General features: G+C 36.9%; 1 protein-coding gene across 2 annotated transcripts in view; it reads left to right on the top strand.

Annotated features, from left to right (window-relative positions):
* The first annotated feature begins 516 nt into the window (after positions 1–516).
* Positions 517–23,097, top strand: part of TYR (tyrosinase) — a 105,000-nt gene continuing 82,419 nt past the window's right edge. For both annotated transcript variants that reach the window (XM_007079004.3, XM_042958471.1), the window contains exons 1-2: positions 517–1,335; positions 10,804–11,020. In XM_007079004.3, the coding sequence (XP_007079066.1) occupies positions 517–1,335; positions 10,804–11,020 (1,036 nt within the window). The remainder of the gene's footprint in view (positions 1,336–10,803; positions 11,021–23,097) is intronic.

Here is a 23,097-nt window from a genome sequence, read left to right as displayed (position 1 = left end):
CTAGGCTCTGAAAAGAATCTCTTTCTGCAGAGCTGAGTTCTGCAAATGTTGTGGCCTATTTATGGTCCCTGAGAAACTACCTTGGCCCCCATAATCTCTAACCTTTCCTGAACTTTCTTAATGAGAGAAGCTCTATTCCTGATACCACCTCTCATGTTCAAATTCAAATCATCACTAATTTCAGTCAACCAACTGGGTTTACTTAGATCAGGCATGATTATTATTCTATTATTATAACCATATGAGTTAAACTATTAATGGTGAAAAGTGTTTCTCCCTTTAACATACGCCTGTCCCACTGGTGGGATACGTGCCAACTCCAGGGAAAAGTTAGTCATGTGGTTTTCAGAAGATGAAAGCTTAAGATAAAGACGGAGAGTGTTTGATGCTGGAGGTGGGACTGGTGTTATATAGGTCTTAGCCGAAACATGTGATAGTCACTGTAGGGGTAGCTGGAAAGAGAAGTGTGTGGCTCAATTAACCAGCTCAAACAGATCCGTGAGGACGAGGGTAAGCATGCTCCTGGCTGCTCTGTGCTGCCTGCTGTGGAGTTTCCGGACCTCCGCTGGCCATTTCCCTCGAGCCTGTGCCTCCTCCAAGAGCCTGATGGAGAAGGAATGCTGTCCAGCGTGGATGGGTGACAGCAGTCCCTGCGGCCAGCTCTCAGGCAGGGGTGCCTGTCAGGACATCACGCTGTCCAAAGCTCCACTCGGGCCTCAATACCCCTTCACGGGGATGGATGACCGGGAGGCCTGGCCCTCCGTCTTTTATAATCGGACCTGCCAGTGCTTTGGCAACTTCATGGGATTCAACTGTGGAAATTGCAAGTTTGGCTTTTGGGGACCAAACTGCACAGAGAAGCGACTTTTGGTGAGAAGAAACATCTTTGATTTGAGCGTCCCAGAGAAGAACAAATTTCTTGCCTACCTCACTTTAGCGAAGCATACTACCAGCCCAGACTATGTCATCCCCATAGGCACCTATGGCCAAATGAATAATGGATCCACACCCATGTTTAATGACATCAATGTTTATGACCTCTTCGTCTGGATGCATTACTATGTGTCAAGGGACACACTGCTTGGAGGGTCTGAAATCTGGAAAGACATTGATTTTGCTCATGAAGCCCCAGGTTTCCTGCCTTGGCACAGACTCTTCTTGTTGCTGTGGGAACAAGAAATCCAGAAGCTGACCGGGGATGAGAACTTCACTATTCCATATTGGGATTGGCGAGATGCTAAAAGCTGTGACATTTGCACAGATGAGTACATGGGAGGGCGCAACCCAGCAAACCCGAACTTACTCAGCCCAGCATCCTTCTTCTCCTCTTGGCAGGTAAGGCATCCTGGACATACAATATCAGAGCATAAAAAAAACCTCAGCTATTGCTTCTGCAGGCAGGCCTTCCTATACCCTCCTCTGCATCTCTCCTGCCAAGAGTAGAAAAGGTCCTCTATTAAAAGTTCTCAGTATACCTTGTATTTTTCCTTTACAGCACACTTCACGATTGTAATTACACAGATATTTGTGTGGTTATTTGTCTAATATGCTCCACCAGGTTCCTAAGCTCTAATAAATACATAGTATTTGGCTCATCACTGTATCTCTCAGTACCTAGGTTGGTGCCTCACAAGTGGAAAGGGCTCATTATCTGTTGAATGAATGGATGAATGTTCAGATGATTAGGCAGGTTAATGATCTAGGTCAATGTTTCTGAAATTTTCTTCACAATAAAATTCATACAGTGTATAAATTACAAATCCCTGGTCTTACCCTTAGACCCATTGATCAGAATCTTCAGGAGACGGTTCTTGGGAAGGCATCATTGACTAAATGTCTATGGTGATTATTATCATCAGGAAAACTGGGTGAATATTATTTAGATTAAATCTTTTTAAAAAGTATATGAAGACCCTGGGGCCCGAATAGGTACGTAATGAAAATGTTCATTTTCATTTAGCATGTGTGAAGCCCCGTTGCAAGACTTTTTGTGTAGTAACTCAGTTAATACTTTTACTAACCTTTCCCCAGTCTAAGGATTGAAACACTGAGGTATAAAGGTAACTTGTACAAGATTGCAGAGCCAAGAAATAGCAGAGATAGGTCAGGCTGGGCTGCCTGATTACCTATAGTATTCCCAAGGACATGACTGCTATGATGTCTTTAACTGAAGGATCTGGCTTATTCCACCTCATTTCATTTTTTTTCGTTAGGCTGCAGAAGAAATTTGCTTTTTTTCCTAAATATATTCAAACTTTAGAGGTACAAGGTAAGGAATTAAAATTTTGAAATTTAATTTCTATTTCTCCCGTTCTAAAATTTTCACTCTGGATTAGGGGCAAAATGTGACCCAAAAAATATGCTTTTAATAATTTAAAACCATAAGGTGAAAGGAATGCTTTTCTGTCTTTATTCCAAACATTTCTAATATAGAATTTTGACTAGCAGTGCTTTATGGAATTAAGCCCAATGTTTCAATGAGATGGGAAGAATCTGGCATCCACATCTTGCACTCTACAGACTTGATATATGAATGGCTTCCTCCCCTTCCCACTAAGTTCACACACCTTCCAAATGTAATCTATTGAAGCTCATTGAAAATTGGTCATGGTGTAATACCTGGTATGACTAATGCCAAGTATTTACCAAGAGTAATGAGTGTTTTTTGCAGAAAAGGCTGGAAAAAGAAGAGCCTGAAAAAAACCTATTTCAATAAGCCTTTGGATCTCCTACCTTAATCTATAAAATGCAAAACTCTCATCTAACACTCTCATCCTGTTACTGCTTAAAATACTACTAAGTTAGGATAGGGATTTTCAGTCATTTATAATGCTTTCCTTACCTGTACAGTTTCACTTGACCCAGAAAGGCTGGTGTCTTATCTAAATTACCAAAAATGTGACAACATCCACACCGAAGCTTAATAGATAGATACTAATTCATATTTTATTATAGGAGATATATGCTACTTGGTATTACTAGCAATATATTTGCTTTTTTTCCCTAATCATTTATTATTGAGTGGAAAGTCCTTACGCTCCCCTTTTTTCTTTATAAGTGTGGCCAATTTTATTTCTAAATAAAACTTTTTGGGTCTAGTGGGTAAACACTGGACTGAAATTATTACATTAGGTTCAATATTATTCTATAGTTAAACTGCTGTGTAGTAGTTGGTGTTAAAAACAAAATTTGGAAATAGAGTGAACAAAGACCATTGAAGAAAAACAATCAAATAATAGTTTAAATTAAAAAGGAAGGGTCTAAATTAAAAATTAAGAGTCTGACTCTTGATTTCATCTCTGGTCATGATCTCATGGTTCATGAGATGGAGTCCCACACCAGGCTCTGTACTGACAGTGTGGAGCCTGCTTGGGATTCTGTCTCTCTCCCCTTCTTACTCTGCCCCTCCCCAACTCGTGCTCCCTTCCTCTCAAAATAAATAAACATTAAAAAAAAAAGTATGTGTCTGTTTCTAGAAAAAAAAAAGGAAATGCAAGAACATTTGTATCTGCCTACTGTTGAGTAGTGTCACTGTGTTAGGTGACAGTCACCATTTCCATTTTTTCTCATAGTCTCTCTGGTTACCATCCTTTAAAAATGAAGATCAGTTGTTTATATCAATTTAATGCAGTTCTCAGTATCTAAATCACTTAGGGAGCTTAAATAAATTTCATGGATCCACCCACCTAATTTCTGCTGGAAAATCCTCTTCAAGTAGTCTACTGTGAAGTTGAAGCATCTGTATTTTTAAAACCTTCTCTCATTTGTTTTTTATTTATTTTATTATTATTATTATTATTATTAATTTTATTTAACACTTTATTTTAGTTTTTGAAAGACAGACACAGAGCATGAGCAGGGAAGGGGCAGAGAGAGAGGGAGGCTTGGAATATGAAGCAGGCTCCGGGCTCCGAGATGTCAGCACAGAGCCCAATGCAGGGCTGTAATCCAAGAACCGTGCGATAATGACCTGAGCTGAAGTCGGACACTCAACTGACTGAGCCACTCAGGCAGCCCTTATTTTTAATTTTAGAAAGAGAGATCTGGGAAGAGGGGCAGAGGGAGAGAGAGAGAGAGAGAGAGAGAGAGAGAGAGAGAGAGAATCTGAAGTGTACTCCACGCCCAGTGTGGAGCCCAATAGGGGGCTTGATCTCACGATTCTCAGATCATGATGTGAGCCAAAATCAAGAGTTAGACTCAAGCAACTGAGCCACCCTGCTGCCCCTAAAACCATCTCTTATGATTCTAATATGCAACAATCATTGAGAATCACTGACTTAATTAATCTTGAAATTGTTTTGGTATCTATTTCACTTTACAAACAGGTTTTGTAATAAACACATCACTAGTTTAAATGTTTTTGCTGGAATTGTACACTCAAATCAAGAAGTACTACTTTGTTTGGAGAATCAAATAGCTTCCAGATTCAGTGAATTCACGGAGACCTTCAAAATTAGGTAGACTGATGGCCCCTTTCATGCAAAGTCTCCATTTTCCCTCAATTTCAGATATATTTTACAATATAAAAATAGAGGCTTTAGAAATTCATAGCATTTATTAACTGTGAGCTAAGATACACTCAGTGGTGTGTACCATAGTGTCCTTACTTTATAAAGGAGGACAGAGAGATGCCCAAAAGGTATGATTTATACAAGGTCACACAGGTGAGGATTGCAACCTGGTGACTCTGACTCCAATGCTATTTCTCCTGTTAATAAGGAGCCATTTAGGCTAGAAGAAATCAATTAAACCAATAATTTATGGATATAAAATTTGACTTGTAGTTACTTGTTCTTCCTTAAAATTGAGTTGCACAGACAAATGGGGCAGCTATTCTGTAGTCCTTTTCATTTATGTTATGATAGAAATATTCCATTACATTTTTACTGATCCACATCCCTTACTCAGGTAGAATTTACCCTCACTCCTTTGTGCTACATTACACTTGGTACAGATTTCTATTATAGTATCTATAACTCTACAGTACATGGAATGGTTTTCAAACCTGTCTTTGTCTACCATACTGTCTGCGGCTCCAAAGGTAGAGACCATTTCTAATTTACTTTTGTATCCACAGAGCGCAGAACCATGATATATACATAAAATGGACTTTAAAAATGTATGTTGAACAAAATTAAAAGTCATAGAAATGTTAGCTCTAAAAATAACATGGATTAAAAATTAAACTCTGCATGCCTGGATTTCTAGAACCTTAGACCATACTTCTTTATAGCACTGGATCATCAAGGTCAAGGACACAACAATGCAAGATAAGCAGTGATTCACTCAAAGTGTAGAATAAAACATTTTATGTAGTTCTTTCTGGGCTTCTGTATGTATGTTTATATGAATTCATGCAAAAAAAAAAAAAAAGAAGAAGAAGAAGAAAGAGCATACAATAGAGGAGATCAAGCAAGTTACAGAGTATTATTTAAGAGAGATTGAGTTTCCCATTACATAAAATAATATATTAATTGTTGTTAGTATTTTTAGAAAAGTATTTTTCTTATATTCAGAATTTATGTCTTTTGTGTATATGTATTTTTTTCATTTATTTCTTTAATGACAAGAGCTTTTAATGTAGAAGCATGTTTGTCATCAGCTAAAACAGTCCAATATATTTGGAGATGGGGGGGTTCCTTAATAACATTAAAGTATAAATACCTGTGCTCAACACAATTAGATCCAATGTTAGGCAAGCAGCAGATAGACCAGCCATAAAAAACGAAAGGTAGATCAGGAATAACTGTCATGATGTATCAAAATACAGAGAAAAACCAAATATTTCCTAGACGATAAATGCGAGTGAAATGTGGCCAGGGAATTCACTCATCAGGTGAAAAGCACATCACATGGAAGGAAACAGTGGGAAGAAAAAAAAAAATAAGTCACATTTCAGCAGAGAGTCATGGGTTTTAGGTAACCATGGCAACAGCTCAGTGAAATAACAGCTTCTCTTTTTTCTTTATGGAAAAGATTCTGTGGAATGTCATATGGTTTACTTTCTTCCCACCCCCCCACCCCCATAAACTTCTAATGCCCTAATAGAATCTTTGCTCCTGAAAGCTTTTAATAACTGATAGTTTATTGCTATTTAAGTTTAAGAGAACACTATCTAGATTCACCTCCATTAATCTGTTTGTTCTGTTTGTTCTTTCTGTCTCTCTTTTTTCATTTGACTTGGGACACTTGATTTTTTCCCCCATCATATGCTACCAATCACCTGTGTTGAAATAGAAAAAGAACAAGTTCCTCATCAGAGGATCTCTGCCACTTATCAGACTCTGCCTCTGCCACTTACTAGATGATGTTGTGCAAGTTATTTAGAGTCTTTGACCATTGGCTTTTCTCAACAGAAAGCAAAATAGCGTTTTGTTACTTTTGTATCTCAGCTACAAGATCACGGACAAGTTACTTAATTATTCTAGGACCCTTTTTTCTTTAAAATTAGAATAATATATCTTGGGGCGACTGGGTGGCTCAGTCAGTTAAGCATCGGACTTCAACTCAGGTCATGATCTCACAGTTCATGAGCTCAAGCCCTGCTTCGGGTGAGCCCCGCTTCTCTTTCTCTGCCCCTTGTGGGATTCTCTGTCTCCCTCTCTCTCTCTCTCTCTTTTCCCTTTGGTCACTTATGACCTCTCTCTCTCAAAAAAAAAAAAAAAAAAAGAATAATATATCATAAAGCATTATTGTAGAGGGATTCAGTGGAATCTGTTCATGTAAAATGACTGGTTTAGTATCTGACATATTCTTTGAGTTCCACGTGTGGTAATTATTATTATATATTTATATGATATATCCATGTTAGTTATTACAACAATGAATATTCAGTAAGTGTTATAGAACCACAGTTAAAAACAATTTGGGGCCTACCCAACGGTCTTGTATTCAATAATAATATAAGAGCTGTCATTAAACACTCTATACCTGAAACTGTATACTTAGTGCTTTGCATATGTTAAATTATTTGATCCTTCCTAAAAAGTTGTAATAATCCCCATGTGCATATGAAAAACCGTAATACTCAAGAGAGCTTAAGTAATTTGCACAAGGTCATGTAGCTAATAATAGTCAATATTGGAAAGCATGTCTGACTATAATCTCCATGATCCTAACCATTGTGCTAACAGTTTCTCCTCCCTGCCTCTCCTCCTGTATCAAATATAAAGATGATAATTTGGGATTAAGTTTTTCAAATTATTTCTGGAACCAGGGTAGATTTCCTCCTCGTTACTAATACATCCAGTCATCTGAGCACTTAGTCACTTGACAGTTGGCATTTCAGCAAAAATAGTTCCATTCAAACCTCTCTAATTTAAACGAGTCAGCTGTAGGAGTCTTTGAGGCAGTAGGATCTTTTGAAAATATCTTGAGATGGTTTATTATTCAAACATGGATGTATATGATTTTGTTTATGTACCTGCCGTGATGTCTAATCAACATTATAAAGGAATGCAATATATTATAATCAATGCAAAAGTTAAGTTAGCTTTAGTCAACCACTCCTAAGCCACTTACAGGCAGTAATAAATGTAGTGGATATATAAATTTGGAATCCGGACTGTGGATTAATGTTCTAGCTCTGGCTTTAAATATCATAAGACCTTAGACAAGTTACCCAACAGATCTATTTCTCAATTATGCGTGGATAAAAGGATTGAGGAATGTTGTAAAGTGTGAGGAAAACCAGAAGCTGACATTTTCTGGGTAAAAAAAACTGCTGCTTCCTATTATTATTTTATTCCATTATTAATATAATATATATGAATTATACGTTAATATGTTATATATTTTTATTTCCTGTTACATTTAGTATGATTTCATGTTACAGTTGAGAAAATTAGCAAGTCTAAATAACATGCTCATTGACACATTGCTAGTAAGCAGCAGAGCCAGAACTGAAGCCCCTACCTACCTAACTTTGGAGTCCAATTATTTTCCAACATATAACGCTTCAATTCATAAGTGATGTCTTAGTAACCAAAAATTAAAAGCTTTTCGAAGTGTCTCTATTTAACACAGTAGCAGCCATTCCTAGGAGGCATGGCTCCTTCAGTTCTAGCTCATGGTAGTTTAATTTGCCTTTACGTTTCTATAGATTGCAAGCTCACTGGAGCAGGAGACTGACTGTCTGGATTATTTTTAACTGTGGTGCAAACAAGTGACCAGGAAGGCTTTTCACTTCTAAAATATTGCCTGCATCAGGCTTCACAGGGCTCAGTCTCACAAACCAAGAGACTACAGGCCCTAAGCCAAAATCGAGAGTTGGTCACCCAGCTGTCTGAGCCACCCAGGTGCCCCATAAGACAGGATTTTAGATGATACTTTTGTACTCTCCCACACTTAGACTCAGCTTCCTCATCATTAAAGTAGGGATAAAATCATATAAATCTATGAAGTAGTTGTGTGAAGTTTTAAAAATGTACACAGAGATGCCTTCCTCATGGTGTGGAACATAATAGGGCCAAATACACACTTAATAAAAATGATATATTTAAAAAAATATCTTCTAGGGCAGAGGTCGGTATCAACAGAACGAGGGTAAAAGGGTGTTTAACGTGTATAGTTGAAGATTCATTGGTTCATCCATTGATTTGTTTATTCATCCATCAAATTTATTGAGCCTCTGTTCTAGGTTGTGTGATTCATAATGATAACGACAACAATAATAAAGTTGTCCTCGTGGAGATCACATTTTCTAAAGGAGATGATATTGTTTATTAAGGGAGTGTAAAGTAAATGGAGTCTAAATTTGGCAAATAATCTTACCTACTCAGTGGGCACAGGCATCCTGTGGAAGGATGTGCTTGTTATGAACCATCAGTGATGGCAGGGTGGTTTCTCCTTCATGTTTGTTTTGAATTAGGATTGATATCTTGCTATTTAGTTCATGCTCTCACCAAATCTAAGGCATCAATGATTTTAAGATGAATAATTTATATAGTATTGAGACAAAAAAATAAATGCCTATTAAATTATGATGTGATATTTTTAATCATTTAGAATTTTTATTTTACATTTATACTGAAAGAGCACCTTTTAACTTATTTAGTGAATTATTTTTTATCATAGCTTATTTTTCTGCCTAGATATAAATGAAACTATACACAAAATAATTCAATGAAGGATTCATAAAAATTCTTCATATTTAGAGTCAGATTATTTTATTTTATTTTTTTACATTTATTTATTTTTTATAGAGACAGAGCACAAGTGGAGGAGGGGCAGAGAGAGAGGGAGACACAGAATTAGAAGCAGGCTCCAGGCTCTGAGCTGTCAGCACAAAGCCCGACGTGGGGCTCAAACTCACAATCACAAACCATGAGATCATGACCTGAGCCGAAGTCAGACACTTAACCAACTGAGCCACCCAGGAGCCCCAAGAGTCAGATTCTTTTGAATTCTTTTGAAGTCAGGGTTGACAGTGTCTTTTTTCTTTTTTCTTTTTGAAGTTTTATTTATGTTGAGAGAGAGAGAGAGAAAGCATGAGCAGGGGAGGGACAGAGAGAGGGAGAGAAAGAGAGAGAGAAAGAGAGAGAATCCCAAGCAAGCTCCGCACTGTCAATGCAGAGCCCTATGTGGGGCTCAAACTCACTAACCATGAGATGATGACCTGAGCCAAAATCAGGAATTGGATGCTTAACTGACTGAGCCACCCAGGTGCCTCATGTCTGTTTTTTCTGTAATATTGCCTCAGCCTTGAGGATGAGGTCAGACACCAGACCCATGGCAAGGAGTGAGTGTGCTTAGGCATGAACAAAGTCACAGCATGGAGAAGCCCAAGTAATGCCCAGAGAAGGGTAGCCAATCTGACTTTGGCAGTCAGATCACACAATTTGTAAGCAAATTGAAGAGCAATTCCCATATTCAAGCTATAGTCTAGAGGTAGAATTGAAACAATTGGTTAATGATCTCAATGTGAAAGACATAAGAATAAAATACAAATGAAAACTCACCAGTTACTCTCCAGGTTAAAAATTATGATTCATGGGCTTCTGGTTTGAGCAGCAGGATGGTTGGTGTGATAAGAAACGTAGAGAGAGGAACAAATTTTTGGATTTTAAATGTTCCATTTGAGATATGTGTGAGATAACACTGAAATAAAAAGTCCAAGATGGATAAACAAAGTTCAGAGTTCAGAGTAGTATCATGTATTTGCCATGTAAGCCATGAAACTTGTTAGAGCCAAAAGAGAAGACATATAAACAGAGAAAACAAGTGATGGCACAGATGTGACTCAGTACCAGGGCTAGCTTCATGGGCACACAACTGGCAAAGTCACACAATGGATGTTAACAGATGTTTGTCAAAATAATTTTCTCATCAAATAAATATTTGACAAAATTATATGCAGTAGTTATTAGTATCCCCATTTTATAGATGAGACATAGGAAATTTGACTCATTTTCTTAATTAGATGCAAGACTAGAAGTCTGTTCTAGATTTTAACTTTTACTGCTTACGCTGCCCTGCAACCCTCAGATGGGCTGCTTCCTTCAACAGTTTAATTTTTTTAATGTTTATTTATTTTTGAGAGAGAGACACACACACAGTGTGGGCAGTAGAGGGGCAGAGAGAGAGGGAGACACAGAATCTAAAGCAGGGTCCAGACTCTGAGATGTCAGCACAGAGCCCTATGAGGGGCTCGAAGCCAAAAACTGCGAGATCATGACCTGAGCTGAAGTCAGACGCTTAACTGACTGAGCCACCCAGATGCCTGTCAACAGTTTACTTAAAAATATGAACCTCTTGATGATAATCTCTAGCCACAACTCCTTTAACATAAAGGTTTTTGTGTAGATCATCTGTACCCGATTGGAGGAGTACAATAGCCATCAGGCTTTATGTGATGGAACTCCAGAGGGACCATTACTGCGCAATCCCGGAAACCACGATAAAGCCAGGACCCCGAGGCTCCCCTCCTCTGCTGATGTGGAATTTTGCCTAAGTCTGACACAATACGAATCGGATTCCATGGATAAAGCTGCCAATTTCAGCTTTAGGAATACACTGGAAGGTAACTCCCTTTTATCACTCATTTAAAATTTCTTCTGTTTTTCTGAATCATGTTTAGAATCTCTTACCCAAAACCCTGGTCCCAGATATGTTTAAGAAGGCAGAATTTTCTGAATAAGGAAATTGGCATATTGCCTATGTGGCCAATAATCCTCACAGAGTCTGAGCAGCACACCATAATCCAACACATATAACTCTTCAGCGAGATGTAAGAATACACCCACCATGGCAATAAAGAAAGATGGTTGGCAGCCTCAGGGTGACTAAGGTCAAGTTTCTTCACTAACAGAGTATTGGTGCTAAACGAAACATTGTCAGACCATTTTGTATTTTGGAATTATAGATAAAAGACTGTGGATCTATCATATTTTGCAAGTCTTAGTATTTTATCTACTTTAAAATACTTTGGGAATGAGGCTCATTGAGGCAAGTCCATTCTCTTACCTCTAATAAGGATAAAACCTATATGTCAGGTTAAGTCGCCATCCCACTACCCCTTAAAATTTTTGTACTTTGTCAGAGATTCCTTCTCAGAGGTTCTTCTAGGTCCTTTTCCTACAAAGTTCTCAGTCTTGCTTGCTCTTTCCTTCAGCACTTTTTCATTCCTCTCTGCTCAATGCTGTCCCAGTCATGAAACCCACTTTTTTCACTTCAATATGCATTATGGAAACAAACTATAAAAAACAAACAAAAACCAACTAACCAGCCAGGAACATTCACTTAAGTCATAGATTTAATAGGAGTTTTGGGAAGACAGGTGGCCAACTTGTAGCAATGTTGACAACTCAACATTAAACAGTCCACCTCTTAAAAAACTCTTTGGCACACTACCATGTAAATAAATCTTCCTCTCCTTTCTTTACTTTTAACTTTTTTTAAGTTATTTTTTTGAGAGAGAGAGAAAGAGAGAGAGAGATAAGGAGAATAAGTGGGGGAGGGGCACAGAGAGAGAGATGGAGAGGGAGAATCTTAAGCAGGCACCATACTCAGTGTAAAGCCCAACATAGGGTTCGATCTCACAATCCTGAGATCATGAACTGAGCTGAAATCAAGAGTCGGGTGCTTAACCTACTAATCCACCCAGGCGTCCCTTGTCTTAACCTTTTTGTCTTATTTTCTTGTCATTGTAATGGTTGTTTTATCCAACTTCTGTTGCTCAACTATACAGAATAATTTTACTGTGTCTTTCATATCCCTGTTTCCTTCTAATCCACAACCTCAGGGCCTTGCTCTCCCCAAGAAGCAATTTAAACAAGAAGTATATCACCCTAAAGAGGAATTCTCCTTCTAGCCATTAAAATAAAAATTATGTTTATCTTCCGAAAGTAATATTAATGATTAACATTTTCCTTCTAATCACTATTTGCAAGGCACCATGTCAAACATTTTGTATAGCACTATCTCACTTCTTACAACCATCCTCTGAGGAAGATAGCACCATTATTTCTAGTTTAAAGAGAGGAAACAGGACTAGAGATTTTATATGACTTGGCTATAACCACTCATTCATTAAGTGACAGAGCTAAACCTGTTCTGAAAATTGTCAAGTGCCAAGATCTCAGAGTCCTTTCCATTGTATTCTGATGACCCAGAGTGGATTGAGAGTTTCTTGAGGGTGAGCCATAAACATATCAAGCTGTACCTTCAATAATATAAGAAGACAGTGCATGGTTTCAAGGTGTCTAAGAGACTATATGCTGGGACAAAGGGGTACACACAAGGGACAAAGGTTCACACACAAGCTGGCAGTCACCATTTGGGAGGATTGGGTGTCCCATTGGACTTTGCCAGAGGTTAACAACAGGACTACAATTTTTTTTTCTTTTTTCTTTTTTAAATTTACATCCAAGTTAGTTAGCATATAGTGCAACAATAATTTCAGGCATAGATTCCTTAATGCCCCTTACCCATTTAGCCCGTCCCCCCACAACCCTTCCAGTAACCCTCTGTTTATTTTCCATATTGAAGAGTCTCTTATGTTTCATCTCCCTCCCTGCTTTTATATTATTTTTGCTTCCCTTCCCTTATATTCATCTGTTCTGTATCTTACAGTCCTCATATGAGTGAAGTCATCTATTTGTCTCTCTCTGACTGACTGATTTTGCTTAGCATAATACCCTCTAATTCCATCCACATTGTTGTAAATGGCAAGATTTCATTCTTTTTGATTGCTGAGTTATACTCCATTGTATATATATTACCACATCTTCTTTAACCATTCATTCATCGATGGACATTTGGACTCTTTCCATACTTTGGCTATTGTTGATAGTGTTGCTATAAACACTGGGGTGCTTGTGCCCCTTCGAAACAGCAACCTGTATCCCTTGGATAAATACTTAGTAGTGCAACTGCTGGATCGCAGAGTAGTTCTATTTTTAATTTTTTGAGGAACCTCCCTACTGTTTTCCAGAGTGGCTGAACCAGTTTCCATTCCCATCAAGCAGTGCAAAAGAGATCCTCTTTCTCCGCATCCTTGACAACATCTGTTGTTACCGGAGTTGTTAATGTTAGTCATTCTGACAGGTGTGAGGTGGTATCTCATTGTGGTTTTGATTTGTATTTCCCTGATGATGAAAGGCAACTGATGGAATGGGAGAAGATATTTGCAAATGACATATCAGATAAAGGGTTAGTATCCAAAATTTATAAAGAATTTATCAAACTCAACACCCAAAAAACAAATAATCTACTGAAGAAATGGGAAAAAGACATGAATAGACACTTCTCCAAAGAAGACATCCAGATGGCCAACCAACCCATGAAAAAATGCTCAACATCGCTCATCATCAGGGAAATACAAATCAAAACTACAAATTCTGTCTTAATGACACTGCATAGTCAGGCTGCATCCTTAACGGAACAGAGGTACTGTATACATTTTTCAGGCAGATTTCCTAGCAGTGAGAAAGCATGGAACTTTGTCACTAAGGAACATGGGCTGGTCCCAGAAATAAGGTAGGGGAGTGAAACTTTTCTGGGTCTCAAGTCTGAAAAAGAAAGTGGCTTGAGCTGTGTCAACTCAGATAGTGGCTTCTAAATGAGTTTCTAATGCACAGAGGTAAGTGCAGAACATCAAGTTTACACAAAGAATTTACTGCTATTAATAAATTATGGTTGTGAATTATTTTATTTTTTGCAGTATTTTATTCTCTTTCACATCTAGTCTAGTATGCTTTCTTGAGGAGGAGAAAAAAAAGCATATCACAGCACGTTATCTGGCACATAATAGGTGTTTGATAAGTTGATAACTGAGTACAAAAATAAAACCTAAGGCACTTCAAATTGCATAACCTACCACTTAGTTATTTATCCACATTGTATGTTGCCAACATACCAGTGGGGAAATCTTAGAAAATGTTGATCTGAGCTATCAGCAAAGATGTTCCCTGATCAAGGGCACATTTTTTTTACACTTTTCTTTAAACTTTTATTCAGAAATAATTTTAAGCCTACAGAAAAATTACAGCAATAAAACAGTACAAAAGACACACATATACTTACATGCACTTACTGTTTACATTATATCTTGTTTTCTTTCTCTCTCTCCCAATCTCAACCACTTGAAGGTGAGTTGTATAAATAAGAACACTTTACCCCTGGATTTGTCGGTGTATTTTTCCATAGAGTAGGAATATTCTCTTACATAGCCACAGACCAGTTATTAACTTTAGTAAATTCTATATTTATATAATGCTTTATTCTAATCTAATGTTTCCAATTTTTTTCCAATAGGCCTAATAATATCCTTTACAGAAATTTTTTTTCTCTGTAACAAGATCCAGTGTAGGGGCAGTTAACATTTAGGTTGTCATGTCTCCTTAGCCTTCACTTTGAAATATTTTCTACAGATTTTTTAAATAAGACTGACATTTGGGGGGAATGCAGTCCCTTCCTCCATTTTTAAATAAAATTTCCTTGTTTTGAGTTTGTCTTATATTTCCTCATGATTGGATCCAGGAAATACATTATTATCCATAATTCTACAAAGGTGACTTTGCATCTTTCTAAGAGGGTGTCACATCTGGAGGCACAGGGCAACCATCTGTCTCACAATGGTGATATTAATTTGATCATCTGCTCCAGGTGTGGTCCAATTTCTCCACTCTATAATTACTAATTTTTCTCTTTCAGTATAATAAATTGACTACATGGGGACATTTTTAATATAATGCAAATATTCTGCTTTCTCCTGAAGTTACCCTCCATTGGTGGTTACAAAATGATGACTTTCCATCTTCAGCACTCCCTTTACATTTATTAGTCAGCACTTAGGACTCTACTGTTAGCAAGAGCCACCCTTTTTTCCTCCCTTCTTCCCTTCCTTCTTTCCTTCCTCCTTCCTCCTTCCTTTTCCTTCCTATCAACTGTATACTGATATCAATATATCTATGGTATGAAGTAAAGACTTTCAATTTGTTTTCAATAATATATAATTAATCAAGGTGCATAATTATCTCTATGCTCAAATGGTCCCAGATTTCACCCATGGGCACGCCTTAAGCTGGCTCTTATGCCTCTGTTTCACATCCCCACTATTGTTTTTGGCATTTTCTTTCTTTCTGGTATAGAAATGTATTCTAGAATCATCTTGTACCATACTCCCTCAGGCTTAGAATCAGTCATATTTCTTTAGAAACAATGGTTACTTTCAGTGGGCAAGGATATAAGAAACAAAGATCTGGGAGTAAGTTTTGCTCACTGGACACATTTTGAAACCAGGATAGGGAAGGATGTGGGATGTCTGGGCTTGCAAGGAGTGCTCAAGTGAGTATAGCTGTGAGGAGAGCAGGACTGGAGCTCAAGTGAGTATGGCTGTGAGGAGAACAGGACTGGAGAAGCAGGAGCAAAGACAACTACTGCATTCTGCTCTGTCAGTAAACACAGGTGGAATGGAATTGTTGGTTTTTATTGAACCCCATGGTTATTGCTGCCCTTTGATTATTATTAGCTTTTTGAGATGTGTGTAATTTCCATCCCATTGAACAAATTCTTGCAGCCAGTCCTGGGATGGAGGAACTGTTGTGTTTTCAACTACTGAAGTAGTTTATGTTACCTCAGCTTTCTTCCTAGATATAAGTGCTAAAAAAAATATTGAAAATGTACCACTTGTGAATTGTGTAAAAGAGATTCATGTTCCTAGAAAACGCAAAGACAAATAAGTCTGCATTATAAAAGGCAGTCTTCAGATTTGGCTAAAAAGTTCATCCCCATGCTATATGGACTATTAGATTCAAAGAAGGATCTTCTCATGTCCAAATATCTGCCCATCGTGTCTTGTACTTCAAGGTTCATAATAGTGCTAATGCAAAACTGGCAGTGGTATGTGTGTTGGGGGCTAAAGGAGAACCAACAGTTTAGCAAAGTGGTTAAAAGCAATCAAACTGACTGGAATTTGATCCAAACCCCACCACTTCCTAGACATACTATTTTGAATAAGTTATTTTACTTCTGGGCTTTAGTTTCATCATCTTTACAATGTAGCTATGAATAATAATGTATGGGGTTTGTGTAAGGATAATGATAAAATACATGTAAGGAACTTATGATATTTCTTCAAAAAATGGCAGCGATAATTAATTATGTTAAACTTGGATTAGTTGTTGACAACTCAGTTATCACTGATTAGTTTTTCTGACAATCAGCTTAGAAACTAAGTATAGACTGACTCCTGAGAAAATAGGTCATGATGGGCTAGATGTAGTAGAAAAATAAAGAGGGAGAAAGGTGGGAAAATATTGTTGATATAGACCCAGAGATAGCATTTCTTGAGATAAATACCTTTTCAGGGGATTCCCAAAAACAAGGGGACAAGGGAAAGGACAGCTCCTGTTACCCAAAAGAGAGGAAGGCACAAGAACAAGAAACAATTCTAACTTAAAGTTGTGTTCACAACCCTAAGCACAACTTAGGATCATAAAAATGTACAGATGAAAGACAATTCTCTGCGTATTCACTCCAACATCCCATACTGTGCTGAGATGCCACTATGACAATATCCTTATGCGGCTAATTCAAAGACAGGGACTAACCTACCACATGTGGGAGAAAAAAAGTTCCAGGTTGATGGAAAAAACCTAGTTTTATTCCATTTAAAGAGCCCTCTATGATCCTGGTACTATAGTAAATTATGGACATACAAAGACATGCAAAGATGACAATTACATAGTTTCTGACCTCAAGGAGCTTACTATCTAATGAGGAAACGCCATATGAATACATGGGGAAAACACAATATGATAGTATGCAGTGAGGTAGGAACCAAAGATAAACCAGAAATATTTCCTTAGAAGACAAAAAAAAAACCCCTAGATCTTGAAATATCAATAATTATTCACCAAGAAGAGAAGAGAAAAGGCATTTCCAGCAGAGGGAACAACATGTGCAGTGGAACAGAGGTGTGAAAGTGTGAAATTAGTTACCAAAAAAAATAAGAAGTTGTATATGGCTAAAATATTAACTTTGAAATGGGAAATAAGAAGTATAAAGGGTTTAGAATACATCATGTATACCTTTGTTTCTCAATCTTCTCTGGAGGAAAAAAATTTATACACCTCTAAAAATATGCCCACAGATTCGTAGGGAAATTAAGAAACTAAAGTTTGTTCCAAGTAAATGTCTCTTATAGCTTCCCTGTAAAAGAGATATATTTGAAAACCCAAAGTTTAAAACTCATGATATAATGTTCCTATCTTTAAGAATACATCGGGGCGCCTGGGTGGCTCAGTCGGTTAAGCATCCGACTTCAGCTCAGGTCACGATCTCATGGTCTGTGAGTTCGAGCCCCACGTCGGGCTCTGGGCTGATGGCTCAGAGCCTGGAGCCTGCTTCGGATTCTGTGTCTCCCTCTCTCTCTGCCCCTCCCCGTTCATGCTCTGTCTCTCTCTGTCTCAAAAATAAATAAATGTTAAAAAAAAATTAAAAAAAAAAAAGAATACATCTACATACCTTGTTTTGTGAAACATTGCTATAAACAATGTGGTCAGGAGAGGCCAGCAGGAAGTTAACATGATCTTCTCTATATGTCAGCAAGGTATGAAGCCAGCAGCCTTAGCAAAATGCTGTTGGGGGGATGATGGATGGTGATGGCTTGTTTTCAGGTATAGAGACTGAGATGGAGATGAGTTGGTTAGAGTAGAGCAACTTTTTTATACTCTAGAGTATAGAGTATCAGGAGCTCTTGGTAACCATATGTGAGACAGGTGCACAGCATATTGAGGATGGTTCTAAAACATCTCCCACTGATTTTTCATAATTAGTCCTTGTTTTGGCTTCTCAATCTATACACCATTAAAAAATATAGTTTATCTTCTTATGATGGCTCTTCTAAAATAAATGCTATTGTGATTATCCAGAACTTTCCTTTCCAGCAGCCTTTCAACCCTTTCTATTTTTTTGTGACTGCCAGACACATCCCTGGGAAGTATATCACCTCTTCATTTGCTGGGACTTCAGCAGTTCAAGAAAGTAAAAAATAAGCTCTGGGCTTTAATAAAAGAAAATGGAAGTTTTGAAATTTTGAATGATGTTTTATAACTGCATATTTGAAGAGAAAGACCAGCAGCCAGTCACACTGAAGTCTCAGAGAATGACCTAGTTTTCAGTCTCTGCTTGAGAAATGGACTTTATTAGGACATCCGGAAATGATTACACAGACTCAACAACTAAATTCCATTGAGACTAACTGTGTAAATCTTAATGCCAAAGAGATCATTTCAGTGGAGTGGGACATTCTAGTGATAGGAAGGCTCCAGGCCTCTCGGGCACATCTTTACCCATTCTGGGGGATCAGAAAGCTGAAGAGCTTGGTATAGATTGGTGTTCACTGACTTCGAACAGAGGTGAAAGGTTTTAAGGAACTCAGACCAAGAAAACTTTTCCAAGCCTGGATTATTTAATTCCCCAGAATTACCACCTTGGCAACCTTGTTGGTATTCTGATTAGGCAATATTCCTGATCATAATAATACCATTAAAAAATCTCTGTGTGCCAGACAATCTCATTTCTCACATGTTAGATGATTTAATCCTCACAACAGCCCTCTGATGTTTATTATTCACTGATTAAAGCATTATTTTAAGTAGTTATTCCAGTGAGTTTAGGAATCAATGTGTCTCCTTCCAGTTGAATGAACTGATTCAACTCATTTGGCTCAAAGGATAGCCTCTTTTCTCCTCACCTCAAGTTTGCAAGGAAAATAGGACCGTTCTAATAAATGTAGGAAATTCAGACAAGTATCCTGTGTATAACTTTCCAAGTGGGTTTGCTTTGAATGTGCTTCTTTAACCAGGATATAACATTACCTTTTAAAAAGCCTGAAATAAAATAAGGGACTGCTATATACATACGTTTTAAGAGATCCAAGGCAGAAGTCATGCTCAGGGAAGAGTTAATACTTGTGTACTAGGTTCACAAAAAACAAGTCAAGCATAATCCCTATATATGAAATGCCTGTTAAATTCTTTATCAGTGCCTTGTTTTCCAAAGCATTTTATCTGGCCATTAGAAACTCTCCAACCAGGATGCAGTGATCACTTATTAGAAACTGACTTTTTGAATATTAGGGGGCATTTTAAATTTTGTGGACATAGATTTCTTTAGGCTTAATGACATTGTTCAGACATTTGGGTAGTAGAAACTCACAGTTTTATTTTATTTTATTTTTTTCAGGAAACAAAACCTTAAAAACAGAATAATTTAGAGTTTGGGGATATTATTGCTTGATGCTCAGTAAACTTTTAGCAACAACTGTGATAATCTTAGAGATCTCTCTGTAAAAAAAAAAAAGAAAGAAAAGAAAAGAAAAGAAACGAAAAAAAAATTAGCATTTTGGCCCCTATATATTTATATAGTTTTGAATGATTCTTCTGTTTCTACTCCCTCCAACTAGTTGTACTGGAATGCAAATTGTCCTTGTCAAATGTGAATATTGAGAAAGTAAAGTAATTTATTTAAGGCATGTGTCATCTTTGCTATGAATTAAGAGGTGCTGGTATTATGTACTGGCAAACGCCATTGGAAAGCTACAGTGGAGAAAGAGAGAGAAGAATTTCCCAGATTGGGGCAGGGCCCTATAAAGTAGATTGAGACACTGATTTTGAAAGAATATGGCAATACGTTTTAGTATCAGTTTTAACATTACTAGCATCTTCTTCCTTGTTTTAAAAGTGTATTTAATAATTACCTATTTAGGCACTGTGAGAATGTACACACATCTAGCTTCTACTATATACATAGGAAATGTTTCCTTTTCCCTACTCCCATATTTGTAATCTTAAATAGTTATCCCAACTTCCCTTATAATTTAGCAAGGTTATTAGTCTTCATTAAATGTATTTATTCATAATAGAGAGATTTTATTTATTTTTTCATCATTTGGATTCACTGCTGGAGAAAATGGCTGTTTGCTAAAGGATAATCTTATTTTCCATTTAAGGTCCCAGAAGATCTTTAAGGAGCAAAATAATAATTCACCTGTTCTAGGTGTATTCTATTTTTATACCTTTATTTATCTAACAAATATGAGTTGAGAGACTTCAACATACCAAAGACAAAGTAACTATGTCTCACGTAGGACTGCTTTGCTATCTAAAATATTTTGGCTGCAGTATCTATTTACAACTCATACAAAATATGGAGAATTCCAATAAGATTTTGTTAATGTGGGTTATATTTATTTCTACTTACCATTTTTAAAACTAAGACTAAGAAAAATTTGAAAACATTTATTTATTCATTAAAATAACAAAATTTTTTACTCATTACATTCATATAAGTAACATAATTAAATATATTTTATAAAAATAGAAAGTAACATGGCATTGCTTTATATTTTTGTGAAAAAAAGACATCTGGATTATATGTCTATTTCTATACTCAACAGTAGTATCACATGGAGTTTAGTTGTAAAATGAAGAAAACTCAGCCTCACACAGATATAAAATTAGAATAAGGAGAAGTATTTTTAAAAACATTTTCTGATAATTGCAGATCTATTTTTGTATACTAAAACTCAACAAGTGGTAATTTCTTAAAAGCTGAGTTGCGCTGTCAAATCGGAAACCATATAAATGAAGTTTTTGTACTTGTTACGTTACATTCTACTCAAATCTCTCTTACATCGTGAGTGGATTTTTCATCCTATTTATTTTGTAATATCAATCATAGGTCATTTTCAAAATATTGGTTCGCTGAGACCTGTAGATCTGTCAAATTTTCAAATATCTCATTACATAATATCAAAAAAATCACATTCATTAGTACCACCAATAATCTCATCAGAAATGTCTTAAAGTATTCAGAAGCTCTTGAGCTTATAGTGATGGAATCAAAATTTTCAAAATTCTATTTTTGCTTGAAAGCTCAAATTGTATCATTGGCAAAAAATATCAGAAGTTGTTTTCTTTTAAGTGACATACTTATTTAGTTCAATATCAAGAAAATGTCTGCCAAATGCTTAAGTCTGAATAACCATAGTTTGTTTCACAATTGTACATTCCAGTAGAAATGGATTCCCTAAAAAACATGGTTATTTCAGTTCTCAACACAAACAATGGCACAAGTGCTTCTCCTCTTAGATAATTATCATACTTCAGACTGTAGCAGAAGTATGACATATGTATGTCCCATTCTGGCTTCTCTAGTTTACCAAAGACATAGCAGAACTTTGGTCACTGATTGGGAGGTACACTCCCAATCCTGCTTCTGTTATCTGGTCCAACACTAGTCACTCCACTCTGAGTGGGTATGTTAGAAGAAATCTTTGTGCAAAAACAATGGATTTTTTAGATGGCCAAAAATACAGAAGAATGACAGTCAATAAACAAAAAAAAGTACATAGACTTCCACTTATGGGAAAGTGGAGTAGATATACATTTCTCTATTCCTCTCTCTAAGTACAACTTAAATCTCTGTATATGTATATAAAACAGAATAATATGAATGGTGAAGATAAGGCAGACTAGCTAGAGACCCTGGGACCTCTTGACCATGTTACTGAGTCCCTTGTGCTTTCTTTTCACCTCATATATCCAAGATCTATTGCTGAAGAAGCCTGAAAATAGCAAGAGGTTTAGACAAAGACAAAAACAAACTAAAAAGCAACAAAAACTTGCTCTTTGTAGCCAAAAGTCAAGGAATAGGGCAGAAAACTTTTAGGCAATAATCAGTATACTCCATTTAAACAGCAAGAAAGAAAATTTAACAAAATGAAATAGAAAGAGAGAGAGGGAGAGGGAGAGAGAGGAAGAGAGAGAGAGAGAGAGAGAGAGAGAGAAGAAAGAAAGGCTGGTTGGGGCGACTAGACCTCCATCATTATCAGATTAGTACTGTGTCCCAATCTCCTGGCTGCATGGTGTCAGAGAAGTCTGAGTAAGAAGAATAAATCCCACTTGATAATGGTGAAAAATTATTTTAATGTACTGCTGAATTTGATTTGTTAGTATATTCTTTCAATGTACTGTTGAATTTGATTTTTTAGTATCTTGTTGAGAATTTTTTCATTCAGTTTCATCAGGGATATTGACCTGTAATTCTTGTTTTTAGTGGGGTCTTTGGCTTTGGAATCAAGGTAATGCTGGATTCATAGAATGGGTTTGAAAGCTTTCCTACCATTTCTATTTTTTTGGAAAAGTTTGAGGAGAATGAGTATTAACTCTTTCTTAGAAGTCTGGTAGAATTTCCCTGGGAAGCCATCTGGCCCAGAACTCTTATCTGTTAGGAGATTTTTAGTAACAGATTCAATGTCTTTGTTGGTTGTGGGCCTGTTCAAATTTTCTATTTCTTCCTATTTGAGTTTTGGTAGTGTGTGGGTGTCTAGGAATTTGTCCATTTCCTCCAGATTGTCCGGTTTGTTGGCATATAATTTTTCATAGTATATTCTTATAATTGTTTGTATTTCTGTGGTGTTGGTGGGAATGCAAACTGATGCAACCGCTCTGGAAAAACATTATGGAGGTTCCTCAAAAATTAAAAATAGAACTACCCTATGACCCAGCATTGCACTACTAGATATTTATCCAGAGGATACAAAAATGCTAATTTGAAGGGGTACATGCGCCCCAATGTTTATAGCAGCAC

The sequence above is a fragment of the Panthera tigris genome, chromosome D1 (genome assembly GCF_018350195.1).
Source record: "Panthera tigris isolate Pti1 chromosome D1, P.tigris_Pti1_mat1.1, whole genome shotgun sequence".
In the NCBI taxonomy this organism is placed as follows: domain Eukaryota; kingdom Metazoa; phylum Chordata; class Mammalia; order Carnivora; family Felidae; genus Panthera; species Panthera tigris.
Note: the sequence above shows the minus strand (reverse complement) of the source record. Positions and strands in the feature narration are given on the sequence as shown.